At 49.9% G+C, this 22,862-nt stretch overlaps 1 protein-coding gene and 1 long non-coding RNA gene across 2 annotated transcripts in view; one reads left to right on the forward strand and one right to left on the reverse strand.

The window, feature by feature from the left end:
- The first annotated feature begins 2,302 nt into the window (after positions 1-2,302).
- Positions 2,303-22,758, forward strand: LOC125365252. Its single transcript, XR_007213677.1, has 3 exons — positions 2,303-2,316; positions 20,765-20,767; positions 22,385-22,758. It is a non-coding gene; the product is annotated as an uncharacterized LOC125365252 (long non-coding RNA).
- Positions 13,018-22,862, reverse strand: part of Akap1 (A-kinase anchoring protein 1) — a 35,302-nt gene continuing 25,457 nt past the window's right edge. Inside the window, exons 4-11 of the mRNA XM_048365213.1 lie at positions 21,455-21,581; positions 20,939-21,066; positions 18,882-19,059; positions 17,414-17,564; positions 17,152-17,219; positions 15,430-15,503; positions 14,598-14,660; positions 13,018-14,059 (exon numbers count right to left, since the gene is read on the reverse strand). Coding sequence (XP_048221170.1) covers positions 13,985-14,059; positions 14,598-14,660; positions 15,430-15,503; positions 17,152-17,219; positions 17,414-17,564; positions 18,882-19,059; positions 20,939-21,066; positions 21,455-21,581 — 864 coding nt within the window. The 3' untranslated portion in view covers positions 13,018-13,984. The remainder of the gene's footprint in view (positions 14,060-14,597; positions 14,661-15,429; positions 15,504-17,151; positions 17,220-17,413; positions 17,565-18,881; positions 19,060-20,938; positions 21,067-21,454; positions 21,582-22,862) is intronic.

The raw sequence follows: 22,862 nt of genomic DNA on the forward strand, positions 1-22,862 counted from the left end.
TGTTTCCAGTACTGGGATTTGAACTCAGGGCCCTACCCTTGCTAGACAGGCTCTGTAGCACTGAGCCATACACATCTTTAATCTTGTTCATTTCTTTTCTCTTCTCTTCTTTATTTCTCTCCCTTCCTTCTTTCCTTCCATCCTTCCTTCCTTCCTTCCTTCCTTCCTTCCTTCCTTCCTTCCTTTCTTTTTGCCAGTCCTGGGGCTTGTGGTCACTGTCCCTGAGCCTCTTTGTGCTCAAGGCTAGTGTTCTACTACTTAGCCACAGCACCACTTCAGGTTTAAGTTTATTGGATATGAGAGTCTCGCAGGGACTTTTCTGGACAAGCTGGCTCTGAACCGTGATCTTCAGATCTCAGCCTCCTGAGTAGCTAGGATTATAGGCGTGAGCCACTGGTGCCTAGTTTTGTTGATTTCTTAATTAGCATCCTTCCTAGCCACAGCTCATGGTCAAAGCTAAGAAACCCAGGGGTCTACCAGTGTTAAGGGAGCACCACACTGCACTCGGACCTACGAGTTTATCCACTCATGACTTTCTTCTCCTCAAGGGTTTAATCTAGGTCTCACCATACTACATTTGGTCAGACTTACATTTTCATCACCCTTAATATTTTTATGTAGCAAGTAAATTTGCTAAATGTGGAGATACAGATTTGCTGGAACTCAGGGTCCTATGTTGGGCAGGCAGGTGCTCTACCACTGGGCCGCAGCCACAGTTCTCAGCAGCCACCTGTGCCCACGCTGCCCCGAAAACACAGACTGACATTTGTGTGGACAAAATATAAGGCCTCGTCTCAACAAATGAGCTGGGCACGATAGCCAGTGACTGTAAATCCATATCTGCAGGTAGCACAGGTAGGAGGATTGTGATCTGAGGATGGCCCCGGCTGAAACATCCTGAGATCCTATCTGAAAATTAAAGCATAACAAGGCTGAAGGTGTGGCAAAGCACCTGCATAGCATGCATGTACAGAGTTTAAACCCAAGTACAGGAAGGATGGAATGAAGGAAGGAGGGAGGGAGGGAGGGAAGGAAGGAAGGAAGGAAGGAAGGAAGGAAGGAAGGAAGGAAGGAAGGCTGGCTAGAATTTAAAATTATGTTATACGAGTGAAAAAAGCAGACAGAGGCATCTAAACCAGCCGAGCGTGGTGGTCCATACCTCTAAACCCAGTATTGTCAAGAGGAGAAGATAGAAAAATCTTGAGTTCAAGGACAGTCTGGGTTATATACTGAGACCTGTCTCAAAAAATAAATGAAAAGTCAAGAGACTAACAGAATGGAAGAAAAGGGGGTTGATATTATATCATATACGGAAACATGATTCTATGTTTTATGCATATTAAAATTGTATATGATTACATAACATTAATGCATAAGCATTTTATGTTACATAAATACAATCATTATATTTTTTTCTTGCATATCATTTTAGACACCTGTACATTTCCATATTGTGTGTCATATGCTATTTCACTTTATTTACTTATTTTGGATTTGGGGGGGTTGGTTTGTTTGTTTTTGGTGCCTCTCCTAGGGCTTGAACATAGTGCCTGACCTGTTTTGCCCAAGGCTGGTGCTCTACTACTTGAGCCACAGCTCCACGTCTGGCTTTTTCCGTAGTTAATTAGAGATAAGAGTCTCATGAACTTTCTTGCCTTGGCTTCAAACCACAATCCTCAGGTCTTAGCATCTTCTGAGTAGCTAGGATTACAGGCATGACCCACTGGCACTCGGATATTTTGTTCTCATATGTCTAAAACATGAATATATTACAGTGTGCGCTTGTGCGTAATACCCAGGTGTTCTGGTCCCACGAGGTCAGTAACGTCAATGAACCCCACCCCCACTGAAAGCACTCCCCAGATGCCCCATCCTCCTAGCAGGCTGAACTTCCAAATACCCAACATCTCTCCTGCCCTGCAACTCCAGGCTGGAGCTTTCTCTCTGTCTGGCATTAGCTTAAAAGCAAGGTGATGGCTCTTCCTAACACCCCAAGCCTAAGCCAAAGGCTGAATCATGGACAATTCAGGGTCGTTTCTATGGCATCTCCTGGCAAACAGCTGACAATGGCACGGTACGCCCTGGACTGCCTAGTCCAGGGGCTTTTCTTACCCACCCTCCCATCGCAACCTTTCCCCTCCCCAGCTCCCTTTCCAGCCCCCTCGCTCCTACTTGCTCCTCCCCAGGGAACCCCCTGTGTGCAGACCCCAGATTCATCTCTTCCAGAGCAGAGCAGCTCCACTTGCCTAGAACCTTCCCCCAAACTCCCAAACAAAAGGCCAGCCAGAGTGAGCAAACGGCTGCTAGAAAGCCACTGTGTCTCCATGTGCTGCTTGCACACACCCCTGGAAGCAACTGACTGGAAACTCAGCCTGGCAGCAAAGGCCACCCCATGCTCCCCCTCCACCAGCTGCTCACGATCCGGATCCCGGGGGCCCTCAGGATTCCTGCCTCACCTCCCTCTCCTCTTCTGAAGTGTCTGTCTTTCCTGTCCTAAACTGTTGCTCTGAGTCCCCAGCGCTCTGCGTTTCCTGACTAAGTGGCAAGCCAGCCAGCACAAAGGCTGAATAAACACGCGGCAGAAATTAACTTGAACGTTCAGGGAGAAGAACAAAGGCTTCCACGTGAGCTAGGGAAGGAATTGTAATTGCCAGAGAGAAAAGGGAGGTCCAGGCGCTCGGTGGCGAGAGCCCCAGAAGCGGGGATGTTGACAGTGGTGGAGACGGGCAGGCGAGAGGCTGACTTGGTAAAACAGAAGGAAGGGTAAGCAAGGAAGGGGCTGGGGCTGAGAGGAAAAGGCAGGGTGGGGGGGGGGGTCCCCAAGGCAGCCTGGACCCACAATCCCAGTGTCTCCTTCCAGCCCAGCAGCTGTGGAAAGGCTGACCTGGCCACAGGTGTTCGGAGCATGGTTTCACCTGGAGCCCTAATGATAGCCAAGGAGAGGTCACAGGGGGTCCCCAGGGGCAGGTAAAAGGGACTGGCAGTCTCCAACATGGAGGAAATAAGGGGGCCTTCTAGACTCAGAGAAAGAGGGTTGTCCCACCCACAGACACAAATGGATGAGGCCTCATATGACAGTCTTCTACAGAGAAGCATTTGACCGGTCTTATTCCCACCCACCCCCGACACCCATCCCTCCCCCACCTGGCCCTGGCAGCACTAAAAGACAGAAATAGTGAACAAAATATTGATCAGGCAAGCTGGATGCCGGTGGCTCACACCTGTAACCCTAGCTACTCAGGAGGCTGAGATCTGAGGATCATGGTTGAAAGCCAGCCCGGGCAGGAAAGTCATATCTCCAACTGTGGTTCACTAGCCTTAGGAAGATAAAGTTCAGTGCCCAGGCCCTGAGTTCAAGCCCCATGACTGATAGAAAAAAAAATGATCCAGCATGGTGGTTTACAACTGAAATCACAGCCCTCAGGAGGCTGAGGCAGAAAGATCATGAGTTCAAGGACAGCCTACACTACAGTGAGACCCTGTCACAAAACTAAGCAAGCAGAGCAAAGCAAAGCAAGCAAAACATGTCATCAAATGCCTCCTGGTCGCCAGGGGCTTCATGTTTAAGTCCTGGGAGATGAGCTGTCAGTGGCCCTGTCTCCACATGGTCCTCGGAGGCCTGAGAGGTGAAGGAACATCTCCCAGATCCCACAGCTCCTAACTGGCATAGCCAGTTTGCCAGCACACGTTTCAGTCCTAGTAACATAGAAATGTGATCAGGAGACCTGAGGCCCAGAGGACGGGAGTTTTCTCCTTATTCCCTCACGCCTGTCCTGCCAGACCTGGCTATACCAGCAACTAAAATGGCACCACCTGGCTAAAGCTCCCTCACCCCACCCCCAATCAGTCCCAGATGGAATAAAAGGACATTCCGACTTGGTTAGGAGTCCTAACTACAGACATTAGGGGAAAGCAAAGTGGGGGGTCAGGGGAATGGAAAAGAGTTTCCAGACCGGGGGTGGGGTGGGGGTGAAATGCTGGCATGCTGGACAGGAAGTCACAGAATGTCCTGTGGGAAGGTTCACCATCCCGAGTCCATGCAGAGGAGCTGCTGGCAACCAGTGTGCACAATGGCTTATTCATTTGCCCAAACGTGGCCCGTGACCCCTGGGTGCTGCGTCCCACACTGGGGTTACAGAGTGCTCGGGCCCGGCTGGCAGAGGCTGTACCAGGCTAGCTGCTGATGTGGCAGCAGCAGAGCACTGGGCATGCTCGGGAGCCAGAGTACTGTCACTCAGGGAGAAACACAGAGGGGATAGCTCGTGCAGAGGGCCAGAGGAGGGCACAGAACTTTCCTCACGTGGAAAGGACTGGAAGCAAGTCCTTAGTGGAAGGCTCCAAGGAGCGTTTTAGGGACACTGGGAAGTTCTCTTTCGGGAAGAAGAGTTGGTCTCTGGATCCAGTCCAGAAATGTGAGAAAAGAAAGCTCCTGCCTAACGGGGTACATCCATTAGCAAGGATCTCAGCTGGTGGACATGCCATACGCACACATGACTGGACAACCAAGGGGCGGGTACCTCAAGAATCTATCCAGAGCTGCTCATGCCTGTGATCCTAGCTACTCATGAGGCTGAGATCTGAGGATCCAGGGTTGAAGCCAACCCAGGCAGGACAGTCCATGAGACTATCTCCAATACACTACCAAAAAGCTGAAAGCAGAGCTGTGGCTCAACTGGTAAAGCCCTAGCCACGAGCGCATAAAGCTCAGGATAGTCAAGACCCTGGGTTCAAGTCCCAGGTCTATTTGGAGCACCTGGCTTTCATCCTTAGGCAACTTGGCCTCCTGCCTTTGCAGACGAGGTCAAAGCCCCAGAACTACAACTTCTGAAAACCTGATTTCTTTTCTGTGTTTAACAAAAGACATCTCCATGGTCTGTGGCCTCTTAATTTCCGTGGATGTTAAAGTGCAGAGAATTAAAGAATCGATGAGCAGTTAAGGAGGCACTGGTAGGTTCCGGCCAAGAGAAGATTATTTATTTATTCAGCCAGCTCTGCTCATTTTTAAAGAGCTAACTTTTCCATTTTGTTTGTGACATCAAAGATAAATCAAACAAAACGGTGCACGTGAGAGCTGAAAAAAATTATTTGCATGATACACTGTCCCTTTGAAGCCTCAGTATAGCTACCTGCAAAGAAAGTTTGGTGTCAAAAAAAAAAAAAAGAATTAATTCTGGTACTGGAATCCCCTTAGGGGACAGATGGGATTGAAATGATAAAAATAAGGTTTTAATTCACTAGTGATTTTTTCCCCACCTAGTCTCCAGCTTTTTGATTTCTTAGCATCCACTTACACAAACTGTCTCGGGAGGGTAGCCCACGTTCAGTCCATTAACACAGTGGTGGGCTGGAGGAATTTCAGCAGCCTGCCCTCAACCAGCACCCGGGGGCTTGTGCTGACCCAGGGAAGCCCTGAGACTCAGCCGGCCTGTGTCCCAGCTCCCGTTCCAACAGCTTTCACCTAAAGTGGGGGCCACTGGGGCCCCTAGAGTGGCCCCCATTTCCTTCCATCTAGCTGACAAATTTGGGCCTGCAAAACACAAGACTGCCACCTAGTCTCTAGATGGGGAACTGCTGCTGTCTATTTTGGAAAAGCTTGGTGGAAGTAGTTATTCCTGTACCTTTGTCCTTCATCTGCCCTCACCCAGGTTTCCCTGCGCCACTCCACCCTCACCCCGCCCCAGGAAGCACTGCAGCTCTTGCTTATCTTCCCCAGGCTTCCCCTAGGGCAACGATCCTCAAAGTGTGCACCAGAGCCACCTCCATGGCATACTGAAACCCATTTCCAACTCGCTACGTCCCGAGTAAAGTCTGAGACTTTGCATTTCTAGCAAGTTCTAATAAAGAGGCCACACTTGGGAGCCAGGCTGGCCTCAGGTGGTAGGGAGATTTAGCCTGTACTATAGTGCCATCTAGTGGTCAATAACCACAGATGCAATCTGCATTGTGTACTGGCCTCCCAACACTTGCGGGCTGGCACAGAACACCTTCACTTTCATGATCTCTGCTTAAGCTCTTGTTCTAGGGAGAGGGGACAAGTTCCATGTGGACTCAGGTCTTTGCATTTGTCATGCAGCAAGTCTTGACATGTCCCCAGCCCTTTTCGATTTACTAATTTTTAAAGATAAAGTCTTATATCTTTGCCTTGGACCTTGGACTCGTATTAGGTTTTGTTGCTAATGTAGCTAGGATTAAAGGTGTGAACAGCCATGCTTTTGACACTCTATGATCACACACACAGCTCGGACTGTTTGTTGGATAGTTCAGGCAGGGGATCACTGTTGGTCTCCTTCCTTCAAACAACATTGCAGGTGGCCAGCTCCTAACCCAGGCCCACAGAATCTTAAATTGTTAAGAATGGGACTAGGACCAGGCACCAATGCCTCATGCCTCTAATCCTAGCTAGTCAAAAGGCTGAAACCTCAGGATCATGACCTCAGGATCATGGTTCAAAGCAATCCTGGACACCTTGTCAAAAACTTTTGTTTAATTAATAAATAAATTAAAAAAAGAAAAAAAAGCCATCCTGGACAGAAAAGCCTGTGAGACTCTTATCTCCAAATTAACTACTAAGAAGCTGCAAGTGGAGCTGTGGCTCAAGTGGCAGAGCATCAGCTTTGAACAAAAAGGCTCAGGGACAGCACCCAGGCCACCAGCCAGCACCAAAAAAAAGGAAAGAAGGAAGGAAGGAAGGAAGGAAGGAAGGAAGGAAGGAAGGAAGGAAGGAAGGAAGGAAGGAAGGGAGGGAGGGAGGGAGGGAGGGAGGGAGGGAGGGAGGGAGGGACTAGGATCAGGAGTAATGGCTCACATCTGTAATCCTAGCTACTTGGTAAGTGGAGATGGAGAAAATCAAGGCTAGTGGGGGCAGAAAAGTTCCAGACCTCATTTCAACCAATGGCTTGGCACACTGGTGCATATCTGTCATCTCAAGGACAAAGGAAAAAACGATCAAAGCCCAAGCTGGTGGAGCATAAAGTAAGACCCCACCTGGAAAATAACAGACCAGGGGGCTGGTAGAGTGGCTCAAGTGGTAGAACGCATACTTAGGAATCATGAGGCACCAAGTTCAAACTCCAATACCACAAAATACAAAGTTAAGAAAAAAGACATAGGGCTGGGATGTAGCTCAGTGGCAAAGTGCTTGCCTAGCAAGTGCAATGTCCTGGGTTCGATCCCCAGTACCAAAAAAGAAAAGACAAAAAAAAAAAGTTAAAAAAAAAAAAAAACCCGGGGCTGGGATATGGCCTAGTGGCAAGAGTGCTTGCCTCGTATACATGAAGCCCTGGGTTCAATTCCCCAGCACCACATATACAGAAAATGGTCAGAAGTGGCGCTGTGGCTCAAGAGGCAGAGTGCTAGCCTTGAGCAAAAAGAAGCCAGGGACAGTGCTCAGGCCCTGAGTTCAAGCCCCAGGACTGGCAACAACAACAACAAACCCAACCAAAAAAAAAAAAAAAAAGAAAAAAGACATAATATGTATTCTATGTAACCCCCTGTTAAAGACATTTTTTTTTGGGGGGGGGTGTTGTGTGGCTTGAACTCAGGGCCTGGGCGCTGTCCCCGAGCTCTTCTGCTCAAGGCTAGCACCCTACCACTTAGAGCCACAGTGCCACTTCAAGTTTTTCAGTGGCTAATTGGAGATAAGAGACTTCTCTGCCCCGGCTGGCTTCAAACCATAATCCTCAGATCTCAGCCTTCTGAGTAGCTAGGATTACAGGCGTGAGCCACCAGCCACCTGGCTGTTCAAGACTTTTGAGTGGGGCTGGGAATATGGCCTGGTGGCAAGAGTGCTTCTTATACATTAAGTCCTGGGTTCGATTCCCCAGCACCACGTATATGGAAAACGGCCAGAAGTGGCACTGTGACTCAAGTGGCAGAGTGCTAGCCTTGAGCAAAAAGAAGCCAGGGACAGTGCTCAGGCCCTGAGTCCAAGCCCAGGACTGGCCGAAAAAAAAAAAAAAAAAAGAACTTGAGTGCTTGAACTGGGGCTTGAATCTCTGAACCTTGTGCTCATGTGGTATTTTCCACTCAAGGCTTGCTGCTCGAATGCCTGAACCACACATTTTCGTCTTTTTGCTGGGTTATTGAAGAATCTCATAGGTGTTTCTGCCCAGGCTGGCTTCAATCCACAAACTTCAGCCTCCTGAGTAGGCTGGCATTAATGCCACGAAGCATTCGGCTTGTTCAAGACCATTTTGTAATCATTCTTTTTGAACCCAGGTTATCACACATATAAGACAGGCATGTACACTACTTAATCTATACCCCCAACCCTATTGCGTCTGCTCTTCAGAGGGTCTAACTTTACCCACGCTTGCCTCAAACTCACAATCCTCCTTTACCTCTGTACTTACAGGCAGGCATCACCATGCCCAACTTTTTTTTTGTTTTGCTGTTTATGGGGCTTCAACTCTGGGCCTGGGAACTGTCCCTGAGCTCTTCAGCTCAAGGCTAGCTCTCTACCACTTGAGCCCCAGTGCCACTTTCGGCTTTCTGGTTAATTGGATATGAGTTTCATTGACTTTCCTGCCCAGGCTGGCTTCAAACCGTAATCCTCAGATCTCAGCCTCCTGAGTAGCTAGGACAACAGGCATGGGCCCCAAGTGGCTGGATAGCTGGTTCTTTTTTTTTTGTTGTTGTTCTTTTTTTTGCCAGTCCTGGGGCTTGGACTCAGGGCCTTGAGCACTGTCCCTAGCTTCTTTCTGCTCAAGGCCAGCACTCTACCACTTGAGCCACAGTGCCACCTCTGGCCTTCTCTATATATGTGGTGCTGTGGAATTGAACCCAGGGCTTCATGTATACGAGGCAAGCACTCTTGCCACTAGGCCATATTCCCAGCCCCTAGCTGGTTTTTCTTATAGTGTCTATTTTACACTTCCAAAACATGTCAATTTGGACCAAATTTCTAGTGCTCAATGTGCAGTGCTGGGTGGGGCAAAGCTGCTGGTGCTGTGTATGAAGGCATCACACGCTGAGTCAGCGCATTTGAGGTGTCGGCCATGCTCAGTGCTTACATGCCTTATGCCACTAGCCTCCCATCAACCCTGTTAATAGCTTGAAGTAGGGCGGCCATGAGTGATCTAGGTGCACATGGCAGCCCAGAAGCAAGCCGACAGGAAGCAGCCTGAGCTAGGCTACTTGTGGGGATGACAGGCTGGGGCTGGAACTCAGCCAGCGGAGAGAAGAGGGAGATTTACATACTGAAGAGGAGGGGATCCAAGGTCCCTCTCAGCCTGGTTCTCACCTGTGTGGTTAACCAGTGGTGAAAAGCCATGCATTCCAAGCCCAGCTCACAGTGCTCGCATTAGCACAGCTCCGTGCAGGCCAGACCTCAGCCCGCTCCCGGGCTCTCTTAGCCACAGTTGGCCGCCATGGGTGTTCTGGCTGAGTTGCTGGCATAGACGGCAGACTGGTGGCATTTACAGGAGAGCAGCAGCACTCCGGACAACTTGAAGGACTGCAGTGTTGAAGGTGTTAAGTGGAGAATGGAGGCGGGGTGGGAGGTAGAGTCGAGTCAGAGCAGTCGTGACCATTTACTGAAGGGCTTTTGTGAGATGCATGGGGTGACAGAGGCAAGATCCTAAGGTGATGTGTGCAGGACTCGGTGACAGGAGGCAGAGGGGTGGGGCTCATCCTTAGGAGGAAAATCCATCCAGAGTATGGGGAATGGAGAAATGCTTCTCAGAGGGCTGTGGGTTTTGGTTCATGTCCCAGGGTTCTGCAAAGGTGATGGATGTTTTGCTAGACATTTTGTTGCTTTTGATATGAAGTCCCCCGGGCCGTTCATTTTGGATGCCTCTGAATGACTGGTGGGCTGTCCAGGGGGTAGCTTCGTGGGACCTGGAAACTCATGGAAGAGCTAGGGAGACTGGGCCTCCACCTGGGACAGGATGAAGAGGAACAGCATAAGGCTAGCCACAGGATGCTCAAGTTTGGGGTGATCCTAGCGGGGGCTGGGCTCTGGGGCTCTTGTTACTCGTGCAGTTATGCCACTTGTTAGAATCTATGCCATCAGAAGAGCACCGACTGGGCTGGGAATATGGCCTAGTGGCAAGAGTGCTTGCCTCCTACACATGAAGCTCTCGGTTCAATTCCCCAGCACCACATATATGGAAAACAGCCAGAAGGGGCACTGTGGCTCAGGTGGCAGAGTGCTAGTCTTGAGCGGGAAGAAGCCAGGGATGGTGCTCAGGCCCTGAGTCCAAGGCCCAGGACTGGCCAAAAAAACAAAAAAAGAAGAGCACTGACATTGCTTTGAACCATCACTGGGTCAGTCACAAGGAAGCCATGTATGCTGGGTGCCAGGACCTTCCACAGGTGATATTCAGCCCTCAAGAGCTGGGGAGGCAGGGACCCCAGAGGGGCAGCTAGTCCCACACCAAATGATGCTAACTTAGAAAGTGGTCTGCAGTTGGAGCAGAGAAGACATCAGGCCAGGCTGTCCTCATAGGCAAAGCACCTTTCTTTCTTTTTGGGAGCAGCGGAGTCTACTCCAGTTCTCCTGTGTTCAGTTTTTGGATAGGGCTCAGCACTTTTGCCTGGGTGGCCTTGGATGAAGATCATCCTACCTCCAGATTCCCTGGTAGCAGAGACTGCAGGTGCCAGCCACAGCTCCCAGCTCTGGGAGTAATACTATCAACCACTGTACTGCTCTGTAGCTTGAAGACATCTCGTGCTGCACCATATGTTCCAGTAAGGCTACTCACAGGGAAGATTTGAAACTTGAATGGCAGGAGAGACTGATTTTAAGTGAAAGATTAATTTTTTTTTGGGGGGGGGGGGCAGTCCTGGGGCTTCGACTCAGGGCCTGGGCACTGTTTCTGGCTTTTTTTCCCCCTCAAGGCTAGCACTCTACCACTTGAGCCATAGCGCCACTTCTAGCTTTTTCTGTAATTTATGTGGTGCTGAGGAATTGAACCCAGGGCTTCATGCATGCTAGGCAACAACTCTATTGCTAAGCCACATTCCCAGTCCTGAAAGATTAAATTTTTGAAAACATGAATAAAGGAGATGCTTGTAGCATCTGAGTGAAAGACAAATGTTTCTCATCTGCTGATCTAGAAGAAAAACAAAGTCTATGAACAGTGTCACAAAGGATCTGGCCAGAAAAGCAAATCTGGGTCTGTGAGGCACTGATGGCTCACGCCTGTAATCCCAGATACTCAGGATCTGAAGAATCACAGTATTTTTTTGTTTGTTTGTTTAACCAGTCCTGGGGCTTGGACTCAGGGCCTGAGCACTGTCCCTGGCTTCTTTTTGCTCAAGGCTAGCACTCTGCCACTTGAACCACAGCACCACTTCTGGCTTTTTCTATATATGTGGTGCTGAGGAATCGAACCAAGGGCTTCATGTATACCAGGTGAGCACTTTACCACTAGGCCATATTCCCAGCCCCAAGGATCACAGTTTGAAGCAAGGATTTCTCCCTGTTCAAAATAACCAGCAGAGGCTGAAGGTAAGCAAGCAGAGTGAAAAGAAGACCCTGAGTTCAAGCCCTGTATTAGACACCACCCCCCCCCAAAAGGGGAAAAAATCTGAGTTTGCTTCAAAGATCAGTGCTAAAGCCTGAATAAAAGATCAAAAGTCATACAGGAAATTAATTTTAGTGGGGGAAATTTTAATTTTACTGATAGTCTATTTAACCCAATATAATTTCAGCACATAACAAGACATTTAAAAACTACTAGCTATGGTTATATAATTTTTAAAGTCAGTTATGGGGCTTGAACTCAGGGTCTGAGCACTGCCCCTGAGCTCTTTTGCTCAAGCTAGTTCTCTACCACTGTGCTGCAGTGCCACTTCCAGTTTTCTGGTGGTTAACTTGTGTTTAAAGTCTCATGGGCTTTTCTGCCCTGGCTGGCTTTGAACTGCGATCCTTAGATCTCAACCTCCTTGAGTAGTTAGGATTACAGACATGAATCGCCAGTACCCAGCGTTTTTTGTTGTTGTTTTGTTTTTAAATAAAATTCTAGTTCAGGTTCTGGACTAGAACTTTTTTTCTGTTTTGTTTTCAGAGCTGAGGACTGCACCCTGGGACCTTGCCCTTGCTGGGCAAGTGCTCGTCCACTGAGCCAATTCCTTAACAGTTTACATAATTTTCATTCTAAGCCATTTAAACCTGGTGTGTGCACTTCATACTTCCAGCTACCTGCTAAGACTACCTATGTTTCAGGAGCTTGGAGCCACAGGTTGCCGTGGCTCCACACTGGACAGGGCCAGACTGGACAACCCCATCCATCTCTACTATACCCATACGAACGAACAACCTTCAATAGCTGCTTCCTTACTCAAAAGCACTGGGCTTATCAGATACAGATGCGCATGCCTGCAATGCTAGTACTCAGGTGGCAGCGGCAGCAGGAGGATAATTATCCTGAATTCAAGGCAGCCTGGGCTACACCAAGTGGAGAACAAACCAATCTTTTCAAGTCTTTCTCGTCCCGCAAGGGGGGGAGGTGGGGGGGGGCGCGCTCAGGTGACCTTGCTCATTACTTTCACAGTGCGTTTCTCGCCACAGCAAACTAAACCACCCCACGAGTCTACCAGTGCACCAACACCATACAGCTGGCTTTGAGGCCACAGCCCCAGACTCCAGTCAGGCTGTGAGGAGCTCCACTGCCGCCATCATCGCCTGGTGGGAAAAGGAGAGGAACAGGGCCAATAATTCCTGACTAAAATGTCTTCAAAGAACTTGGCTGCTGGGCACCGGTGGCTCATGCCTTAACCCTAGCAACTCAGGAGGCTGTGGTTGAGGATTAAATCTGAGGGACTCAATTCCAATTAACCAGCCAAAAGCAGGAAGTAGTGCCGCAGCTCAAGAGTTAGAGCACTAACTTTGAGCAAGAAAGCTAAAGTATAGAGCCTTGCCCTCACTCAAGCCCAGTACTAGTACACACACGCATGCACGCACGCATGAGCTGGAAGGCAGAGTCGGACCCCCCAGTCCATCACACACAACCACCCTCTTTACACCCCCGCCTCCAATCTTGTACACCACTGGAAAAAAAATGGACTCAAAGCTCTAGTTAATACAATTCAAGATTTATATAAGTTCATGTTACTTAAGTTACTTATCCTTAAATTGCACAATGCTGAAGCCAGTCTAAAAAAGAATCAAACGATACCACTGTAAGGTAATTCAATGAGTTACTTTTTTTTTTTTTAAACAAATGTGTACAGCAAAAACTCCCCAAATGAGAGCCCCTCCCACCCAGTCCCCATGCGGTAGGCAGGAAGCCGTGGGCCCTGGCCGCAGCGCCAGGCAGGGCACCCCGCTCCAGGATTAGCTCCCACTTACCAGCCAAGTGTGTGGTGTGGAAAACCTCGCGTTCCCTTTGTTCTCCAGTGTGTCTTATACAAAATATTACATTTTTTAAACATCTATTTACAGAATTTGCACAAATAGAAAATGGTTACAAATTACAACCAGGCTTGGCAAGGTGATCATTCCCCTCCCCTGACTGGGGGCCAGGTGTGACAACTGCTCTGTATTTACATCTGCATTAAAAAGTCTGGGTTCCTACAGACCCAAGGGAGTATGTAAAAAATGGGCTAAGCGCCATCATTTCATTTCTGGGAGCTGCACAGGGGATCCATACCAATCAGTTCATGTCTGGCGCCCTGAAGGAAGACTCTGAAGCAAAAGAAACCCAAGCTGGTCCCCACCCCCACCCCACTTGTCTGCCCCCCACTATGTGTGGGTATGGATGGGGGGCACGGAGGGGGCTCAGGCTTCCCTTCACTTCTTTTGAAAGAGTTTAGAACTGAGGGTAAACCAGTTGGCTCGTGAAGCACCAGCCTATGGCTCTGAGAACCCACAGCTCCTCTGGAAGGAGCCACGTCTCCAACAGACTACAGAACGGGGGACAAAGAGGATTCACAAACACAATGTTTGTTGTTACTCTGATGTTAAATTTTTTGTCTTGAGTGCCAAGCCAAATTCCAACAGTGCAAAAAAAGACTCAAGAAGTGGCTTTGGGGGCCAGAGTCAAAGGCTGGCGTAGTAGCTGTCGACCCACTGTGCAAGGCCTCGCTCCACCAGTGACCGGTTTATCAACACCACCTAGAAAACCAAAAGCTCCATTAAGAACTTTGCTTGTGACACCATGGGACCGTCTCCCAAGCCAGCAGGGTTCCTCCCTCCCCAGTCCCTCGGCACCTGTCAGGCCACAGATGTACAGGCAGGCCTGACTCCTACTTCAATGTACTGCTGCCATTCAGCATGAGCAAAGACTTGTTAATACACTGAAAAACCTAGGCTTTGATACTATGGGGAGGACAGGAAAATCAAACTGACAGAAGGTTCTGGAAGGTACAGAACAAGGTTCTCCACCTTGGCCTGAGTGCCACTCTGGGGTGAACAGTCTTGTGTTGGGCGGGGGGGGGGGGGGGGCTGCCCAGGCCTGTGTAGGACGTAAGCATTCCTGGCCTCTACCCACTGAATGGATACTGCTACCCCTTGTCACGGCACTCGGTGTCCCCTGCAGGCCCTGCTTTACAGCCACATCCTCTGATTAATTCGGAAGAAGCAATGCCAGGGCCGGCTCCCAATCTACCCACTCCTGTCAGTGAGTAGCGCAGATGGAAATGGGCAGACTCACTTCATCTCCAACCACGCTCCACAGCTGGATGAGGGGCAGGCCAGTTGGACTGTAACTTGTCACCTAAGGGAGGGGAAGGTAGAAAGCACATCTTAAAAAAGCTACACCACGGGGGAAGAGAGAAGGAGGGAGAAAAAGAGGGAGGGCATAACAAGTATGACAAGAAAGGTACTTACTACCTTACGTATGTAACTGTAACCCCTTTGTTCATCACCTTGACAATAATTTTATTTTTCAAAAAAAAGCTACACCATGCACTTTCTTTTTTGAGACAGCATCTCACTACTTACCCCAGACTGGCCTCAAAGCCAGGATCCTCCTAACAGCTTCCTAAATGATGGGTGACAGGTGTGGGTCATGCCTGGTTTGTGTACTTCTTTTTTCAAGTCTGCTAATCACTCTAACGCCTACGGACAGACAGTCGCTCACACCTTTAATGCCAGTTATTCAGAGAAGAAATCGAAAGCATCAAAGTTCAAGGCCATCTTGGGCAAAAAGTTAACAAGGCTCTCTACAAACAAGCCAGGTGTGGTAGCATAAGCCAGGCTCATGCCAGTAACCCCAGCTACCTGGCAGGTACACAGGTAGGAAGATCATGGTCTGATGCCAGTCCCAACCAAAAAAAAAAGCATGAGAGCTATCTTGAAAATACGCTAGAGCAGAAAGATCTAAGCATGTGGCACAAAGAGCAGAGCATCTGCCTTACGAGTACGGGGCTGAGTTAAATCCCAGTGTAAGTCACACAACAGAAGTTCAGTCCCAAGAAACCAAATACTTGACTAAGTGAGACACAAAGCTCTGCTGACCCTCTGTGTCCAGCTCAATCACATACCTGGGCAAGCAGTGCTGTATTTCCTGTCATCTCGCTCATAGCTGCATCCGCTTCAGGTGAAAAATAGTCGTCATCTTTAGAAGAAGGACAAGCAGTAATTAGATGTTCACCAGGGCAAAAGTATACCTGTCATGTACATATGCGCACAGCATTCCAAGGAAGCTGCTTTAGATGCCCCAGACTTGAAAAGTGCACTGGGAGAGTCATGTGGGTGAGGGAGGCCTTAGGCCACCCTACAACTCCATATACACAGTCTCTGCTGCATGCTGCCCTGATCTTTCGGCCAGGATGGAACCCCCCGCCCCATCCTCATCCCCACCTGTTTTGGGGGCAACTATGCTGTACAAATCAACACCCTGGAGGACAGGTGTTGTGCCTGTTTGATAGGGGAGGAGGAGGCACTGGCCAATCACCAAAGGCCAACAGCTCTCAGAGTGGTGCAGGTGGAACTCAAATCTAGGCAGTTAGACCAATATGGGAAGTCACTTAGAGAGAGCAGGGCAGCAAGCTGGGTTTGCAGCAAGCAGCACTGTGCTGGGTTGGATTACTAACAGTAGCATTCAATAATATGGCCACGGCAGGGAGTGATAAGCATGGGAGACAGGAGTTTGAGAAGGTAGGGGGAAAGTCTGATGAAGAAAGCATTCACCAGGCACTGGTGGCCCTTGCCTGTAATCCTAGCTACTAAGGAGGCTGAGATCTGAGGATCATGGTTCAAAGCTAGCACAGGAAGGAAAGTCTGTAAGACTCTTCATCTCCAATGAACCACCACAAAACTGGAAGTGGAGCTATGGTTCAAAGGGTAGAGTGCTAGCCTTGAGCAAAAGAGCTGGGGAACAGTGCCCAGGCTCTGAGTTCAGGTCCCCCAACAGGAAGGGAGGAAGGGAGGAAGGGAGGGAGGGAGGGAGGGAGGGAGGAAGGGAAAGAGGGAGGGAAGGGAGGGAGGAAAGGGAGGGAGGAAAGGGAGGGAGGGAGGAAAGGGAGGGAGGGAGGGAGGAAAGGGAGGGAGGGAGGGAGGGAAGGGAGGGAGGAAAAGGAAAGGACTGGATCAATTTCAGAGGCTCTGGACAGACTGTTTTGATAGAAATGCACAGGTTGGGGAAGAGCAAGGAAGGAAAACAGAAGAAAGAACTTTCCTATGGTATATCTGCCATGACTCCAGCAGACCAGTGTTTCTCATTTGAATTGCTTTAGCCTAGCAAGAATCTGGTCTGAAGGGATAAAACCTGTGAACTGTGGTTCGCAAAGTGACAGATAAGCAGATGACCACTTACAGCTAAGTAAGTGGCTGCTACCTAGCCACCTACTCTCCACAGCACTATAAAAGACAGGCACCATCCCCATTTTCCAGAAAGGAAAATAGAGGCTGAGCAGTGCCAAGCCTCTTCTATCCACCCATGTATGGGTGAGGGCTGGCAAACCCCTAACTAACAGCCCTGAGGAGCTGTGCACTTGCTGAGTGGTGCTGTGGCCTCACGCCTGCCCTCTCTGGTGTGGGACTCTGTTCCCCAAGGGGCAGCTGGAGGTCCGACCCCAAAGGGCAGCCCACAGCACAGCAGCACCGGCAGCACCTGGGAACTTGGGAGAAATGCAAGTTCTCAGGTCTCAGCCCAAGGCCTACTTCACCAGAAAATGACAGTAGCACTCAAGTCCGGGGTGAGAACAGGGCTGTTGAGAAGAACACAGCCAAGTGCCCACCCCACAAGAGGCCCTGCAGGTTACCTGACAGGGGCATCACGCTGTCTAGAAGGACCTCTGCTCCTTGGAATGGCAAGGTCACAAAATCCGACCTAGGAAGGCAAAAAGAGACCAATTTCACAGGATGAACCCCACCACAGCCCAGGACTCACATCTACCTGTTGCTCAGCATGGGGGACACCCACCACAAAGAAGGAGGGGTAAAGCCTCGCCCCAGGCCTGGCAGCACCAAGCCACACACCGCACACCATGCAGGGCATGCGCCCTCTGGGGAGGCTTCACTCGCCTGATTTGCCGGAGCACATCTACTTTCACCCTTTTATATCCACCGTAGTCCACGTAGCGAATCTCCACCTCGTTGGTCTCCTCATAGGAGGCCACCACCTGAGCTCGCCACCAGGCCCCGTCCACACCAGGGGCAGCGCAGATGACGGAGACTGTAAGGCAGGAAGACTGTGTGGATCCACCTGGCCCTGGAGAGGGCACTGAGGCTCCTTCAGTACCGTCACCGTCTCTCCACATTATTCAGAGGCCTACAGCCTCCATGAGCTCCTCAAACCCAAGATGAACCCTGGAAAACTTGGCCAAAGGAAATCCAGCCGAGCAGATGGCAATCCTCAAAGCTATCCATGCCAAAAAGCATTCAACCAGATCCATTCCTCTGCAACGTACCGAGGCCCAGGAACAAGCCAAAGAAAGTATGAAGGTGAGGACACAGGGCAGAGGCCTGCCTGGCCTTTAAGGTGAAGTCTCTGAAAGAATGGAGACTCTGCAACTGTAGCAGAGTTTGGTAGCTAGCACCTACAGTCTGCTCACCTCAAATAGGGGCCTGGCTGCAAGTGGACTCCCAGGTTCACCACCCCAGGAGGTACAAGATGCCCAGACCACCAAAAAGTGAGCACTCCCAGGGCCACCCCCTCTCGTCCCAGAGCAGCAGGGGCAGTTGAAACCACGGTGTGAGGTCTACCCAGCGGTGCTCCTCGGCCAGCTAGAAGAGGGATACGGGGCTGACCCACCAAGTCCTGACCATTAAGGGAGCCTGGGCTCTGCTTTGGTTTTTTTACTGCTAAGTTGAGGATCTGATGAGAGCAAAAATCTCTACTATTCAAAATAGGGAAAGAGAAAAAAAAAGTTTCACACAGCCTCAAAGCTTTTCGCCTTCAGAGGACCTTAAGTTAGCAGTCTTTAGTGGATTGTAGAAATGTTATGACATTCACTTCCCACTGAGGAAAGCTAAAACAGGGTCAGAAGTTTATTCCCCGCTCCTGCTTAGGGGCTACCTGCGCAAGCCACCTGATTTCAGAGGCTTGGTTTTCTTGCCTGCCATGCAGAGATTACCGAGCCCACTACATGGATTTGTTGGACTTAGGATCTTTCATTATTAAAAAACAAATGTACATGAAGCATTTTACATATCACAGTAGAGCCACCTCTACATCCTTGTGCACAAGCCTAAATGTCACCTGTTAAGTTACCTACTTAAAAGATACAAAAAGGAAGGGTTTGGATTTGAACTCATGAATCAAGACTCTACTCCAATCCCATTGCTTTCAGTCAACAAACACTAGCTTTATCTAGCCAGGAACCTCCACCCAACAGGACTCTAAGGCAATGCAGGAACTCAAGGATGTTGGTCCAGGAGGGATTCCAGAACTGTTTCCTCCTAGGTCAAGACTGAGAGCCAAACCATGCCCAGACTCTCCTCTTCAACCCTGAGACCCCCGAACCCCCCCATACTCCAGGACAGCACTTACTTTCCACGGGGGTGGGTAGGGTGGGGATTCCAGGCTGAGAGTAGCAGAGGTACATCTGCTGGTCCAGACTGCGCAAGGCGTGGAAGGTGGGGTGTGTGTGCTGCTGTACAAACAGATGCCCAGCATTGACCTGGTTGACCACAATCACCTCCACAGTGATGCCATCAGGGAGCAGGAGCTGTAGAGGGGAAGAGGTGACCAATGCTGCTTCAGATTTTCTCTTCTCAGGTTTGGGAAAAGCCCTGAGGACCAGAGCAAGTCTCTGAAAGAATCTAGAAGAACTATTTCCACAGTAGTGGCTGCTATGCTGCACTACCACAAGCAGCCATTAGGGGCAGCCTCACCATAGGACAAGGCCTGGAGCCCCCTGGGCAGGGTCCAGACCCCAGAGCTCCCCTTCCGCTTCTTTTTTAAAAAAATTGTTCTTCTTGGGCTGGGAATATGGCCTAGTGGTAAAGTGCTTGCCTCGTATACATGGGTTCGATTCCCCAGCACCACATATACAGAAAACGGCCAGAAGTGGCGCTGTGACTCAAGTGGCAGAGTGCTAGCCTTGAGCAAAAAGAAGCCAGGGACAGTGCTCAGACCCTGAGTCCATGCCCCAGAACTGGCAACAAAAACAAAACAAAAAAATTGTTCTTTGTCAGTCATGGGGCTTGAGCCGAGCGCCTGGACGCTGTCCCTGAGCTCTTTCACTTTTGATGCGTCTGTAGACCCAGGGAAGGCGAACAGGGGAATGAGTAGCTGTTGAAAACAAGGTAGGTAGAGCCTCAGGCCCCTCTGGACCTATAGCTGACCCTAGCAGAAGGTCTGACAGCTTATCTGCCTTAGGAAGAACAAGCTGCAGACTCAGGATCTGCCAGAGGTGGTGTCCTATTCTCTTTGTACTTGCCTTCACGTCCCAAACCCTCAGCTAGCTCCCCAAACAACCCTTCTCCCAACTTATTTGACTTTGGGTCTTGGCCTGTAAGCAGGCTTAGCCCTATGTGAGAGGCCCTAGCAGAGGCCACCCCTGGTCTCTAAAGTAATGGTCTTTCCAAAGTCAAACTGTAGGAAGAAAGTAGGGCTCTGGGCACAATAGGGTGCCTAGTCCACTTTTGAGCCTGGTAGCCCCAGGGAAAAAGAGCTTCCTCCAACCCCATGTGTCCACCCAACCCTGCTCACCCAGATCTACCTGAGGTCTCCTCTCCTGTCCTACTGGGCGAAGAAGCCACCTATATACAAACCACCATTTACAAACCATTTAAGAAGAGAATCAAGGGCCAGGCCTCCTGGGCCCTTGCCTCTCCTGGAATAAAAGTCTAATTCAGGAGTAAAATACAACTCGGGTTCAGCCCACAGAAGAGGAAAGGATCTTCTTCCCCTTTTATCCCACAGCCAAGTCTGGTGGAAAAGAACAGAAGTGCCCACCATTCTAAGCAGAACCCACGGAAACAAGTATCCTGAAGCAGCCCATCAGTATGACAGTCCCTAGCCTGCAGAACTCAAACAGCTACTCCTAGTGAGGAGAGGCCTGGCCAGAGAAGGGAGGGGGCCTGGAGATGTCCGCTCCTCTTCCTGCCAAACTCCCAGGTTTCCTGGGTCAGAGACTATTTCCAGACTATAATGTAAGCAATTCTAGGGACTGGAAAGAGGAAGCAAATGCTTCACCAGGACCACTGCTCAGTCCAGCTCAACCAGAAAAGGACCAGAATGGCCCATGACAGCACTCATCCAAACCCTCGAGTGCTTCAAGGAGCCCCACGCCAGTCTGGCCACAACCGGTATGCTGCCTTAACTAGAATCCATTTTAGGCAAATGCCTAGCAAAGAGAAAATGTGTCTGGTGGCAGAGGCGGCCTGGTACTCCCACATGGGGACTGAGAGGCCATGGCCTCTTGCTAGCAGGTTACCCTATCCCCAGAGAACACCCACTGGGAGAACTGACTGCTGGAGCCTAGAGGCGAAAAGGCCGGGGCAGTCATGTGCTCATGTCCTTCCTAGTCCACAGTCTGGGGAGTTCACTGGGGTGGGCTGGGGGAAGGGCATAGAAGTCCTGACCGCAGGGAGCATGCTCACCCAGGATGTGATTGGTAAAGAAGGCAGCGCCAGGGAAGGCAACGGAGGGGCATAGATATTGGTGAGGTTCAATTCCTTAAACTTCTTTCCAATCAAGCTCAGAGCTTTGTCCACGTGATGCTGGGAGCCTACGAGTATGAGGATAGGGTAAGAAAAAAGTCACACCAAACACCTCCCTCTTTCAGAGGTCAAGAGCATCTTTATGGAAATGCTACTCTTTCAAAACGGCTTTCAAAATTCTCTAACCCCTATCTTTTAAAAGCGACACTTTGCCATTCTACCCACACTTTGAACACAAGAGGCCAGCAGGTGACAAAGTGCCATCCTGCCTCTATCAGTAGGCTCTTCACTCTGCGTGGTGATAGGCATCGAGACCCAGCACCTAGGCCAGAGAGCTGACCCTAAGATAGAGAAGACATGCAGCATTCTCTCCACCTGTCCAGAGCCTGGCCATCTGGACCTCTGCACTTCTGTATACTTACCTTTCAGCTAAGAAAGTGAAAGCCCTGCACTGACCTTCGATATGGCAGATCTGGATGTTCTGGGTGTAAGGCAGTGTGGAGATGTAGATCTTCGCACCAGACGTCTGCTTCAGAAAACTCACGTAGCGGCCCTGCTTGCCAATCAGCCGGCCCACCAAGTGCTGCCAGGAGGGAAAAGAAAGCGAGAGGTCTAATAGGAAACCAATCCCCACATCCCAAAGACCTACTTTTGCTTCCCACAAGGTCAAGCTCAAACGATATTGTTACTGTGTCAGCATTCATTTGCTAGCACTGAGGTTTTAGGATCCCTAAAACAAGTAACTTCACTACCCAGAGAGATGCAGCGGGATGGGGGAGTCTAACGCATTATCTCCCACCTCCCATTCCATCCTCACGATGAGGCCCACACTAGAAAAAGCTGCAAAGGTAGCAGCTCTGCATCCACACACACCCTGAGCAGCTTCACCAGCAATGACTGCTCCAAGCCTACTTGTGCCCAAGGGTAAGGGGCGGGCATGAAAATGAACACGGCCAAGGGAATGCAGGCTGGAGACTCTGGAGCACAAGGCGCACACAAGTGCCCAGTGAGCTAGAGTTCACAACAGATAGGAAAAGCCAAACAGCTGTGATGTAACACCAGCTCTGAAACAATCCCAGGTGACCCTGGCCCCACAGGGTAGGAGGCACTCAGTACCCCCTCACCTAGAGCCTGGCTTGGGTGACCTCTGCAACCACTGAGGATAAGACTCCTCACAAGGCTACCAAGGGAGGGAACGCCACAGAAGCCAGCAGCTCAGGGGCAGCACAGCCTTCCTGACCCAGATCTCAGGCCAAGCCAGGTCTCTCCCACAGCTCACAGCCCACAGCCCACAGCCCACAGCCAAAGGGCCTAGGAGAAACTACCAGTCCTTTCAAGCTGCAGAGATAACCATGAAGGTTTTAAGTTAGAACAGCAAAGGGCTAGGAACTGGAGACCAGTGAGAGGGACATACACAACCAACAGTCAAAATCACATCTCCAAAGAAGAACGTCAGAGCAAAATCGTTAAATAATTAAAAGTTATTAACCAAAACAACACAATCTCAGTTTTGTTTAAAAACCACAGGATGCCAAGATGAGAAGGAAATAAAAGTCTTTACAGTCACTCTCAGGGGTAGAATTAGAATGCCTTTTTATTTTCTTTGTTGTATTTCTACGGTTTTCGAGTTCTCTAAAGCTGTTTATGCTTGGTTCAGTTATAACATGCTAGACTGGGGCACAGGGGGTTCGTCTGCCCAGCCCTCAGTCTGGCTTTTGCCATTTACAAATGACCAGGGCAGGGCCGTGAGTTAGAAGAAGACAAGGACCACAAGCTCTTGAAGGCAGCTGGAGGAACCCACCACCAGCTCACCTTTGCACTAAAGTGTCTCTCTCTCACACACACGCACGCACACATGCACACA

The sequence above is a fragment of the Perognathus longimembris genome, chromosome 17, assembly GCF_023159225.1.
Source record: "Perognathus longimembris pacificus isolate PPM17 chromosome 17, ASM2315922v1, whole genome shotgun sequence".
Taxonomy (NCBI): domain Eukaryota; kingdom Metazoa; phylum Chordata; class Mammalia; order Rodentia; family Heteromyidae; genus Perognathus; species Perognathus longimembris.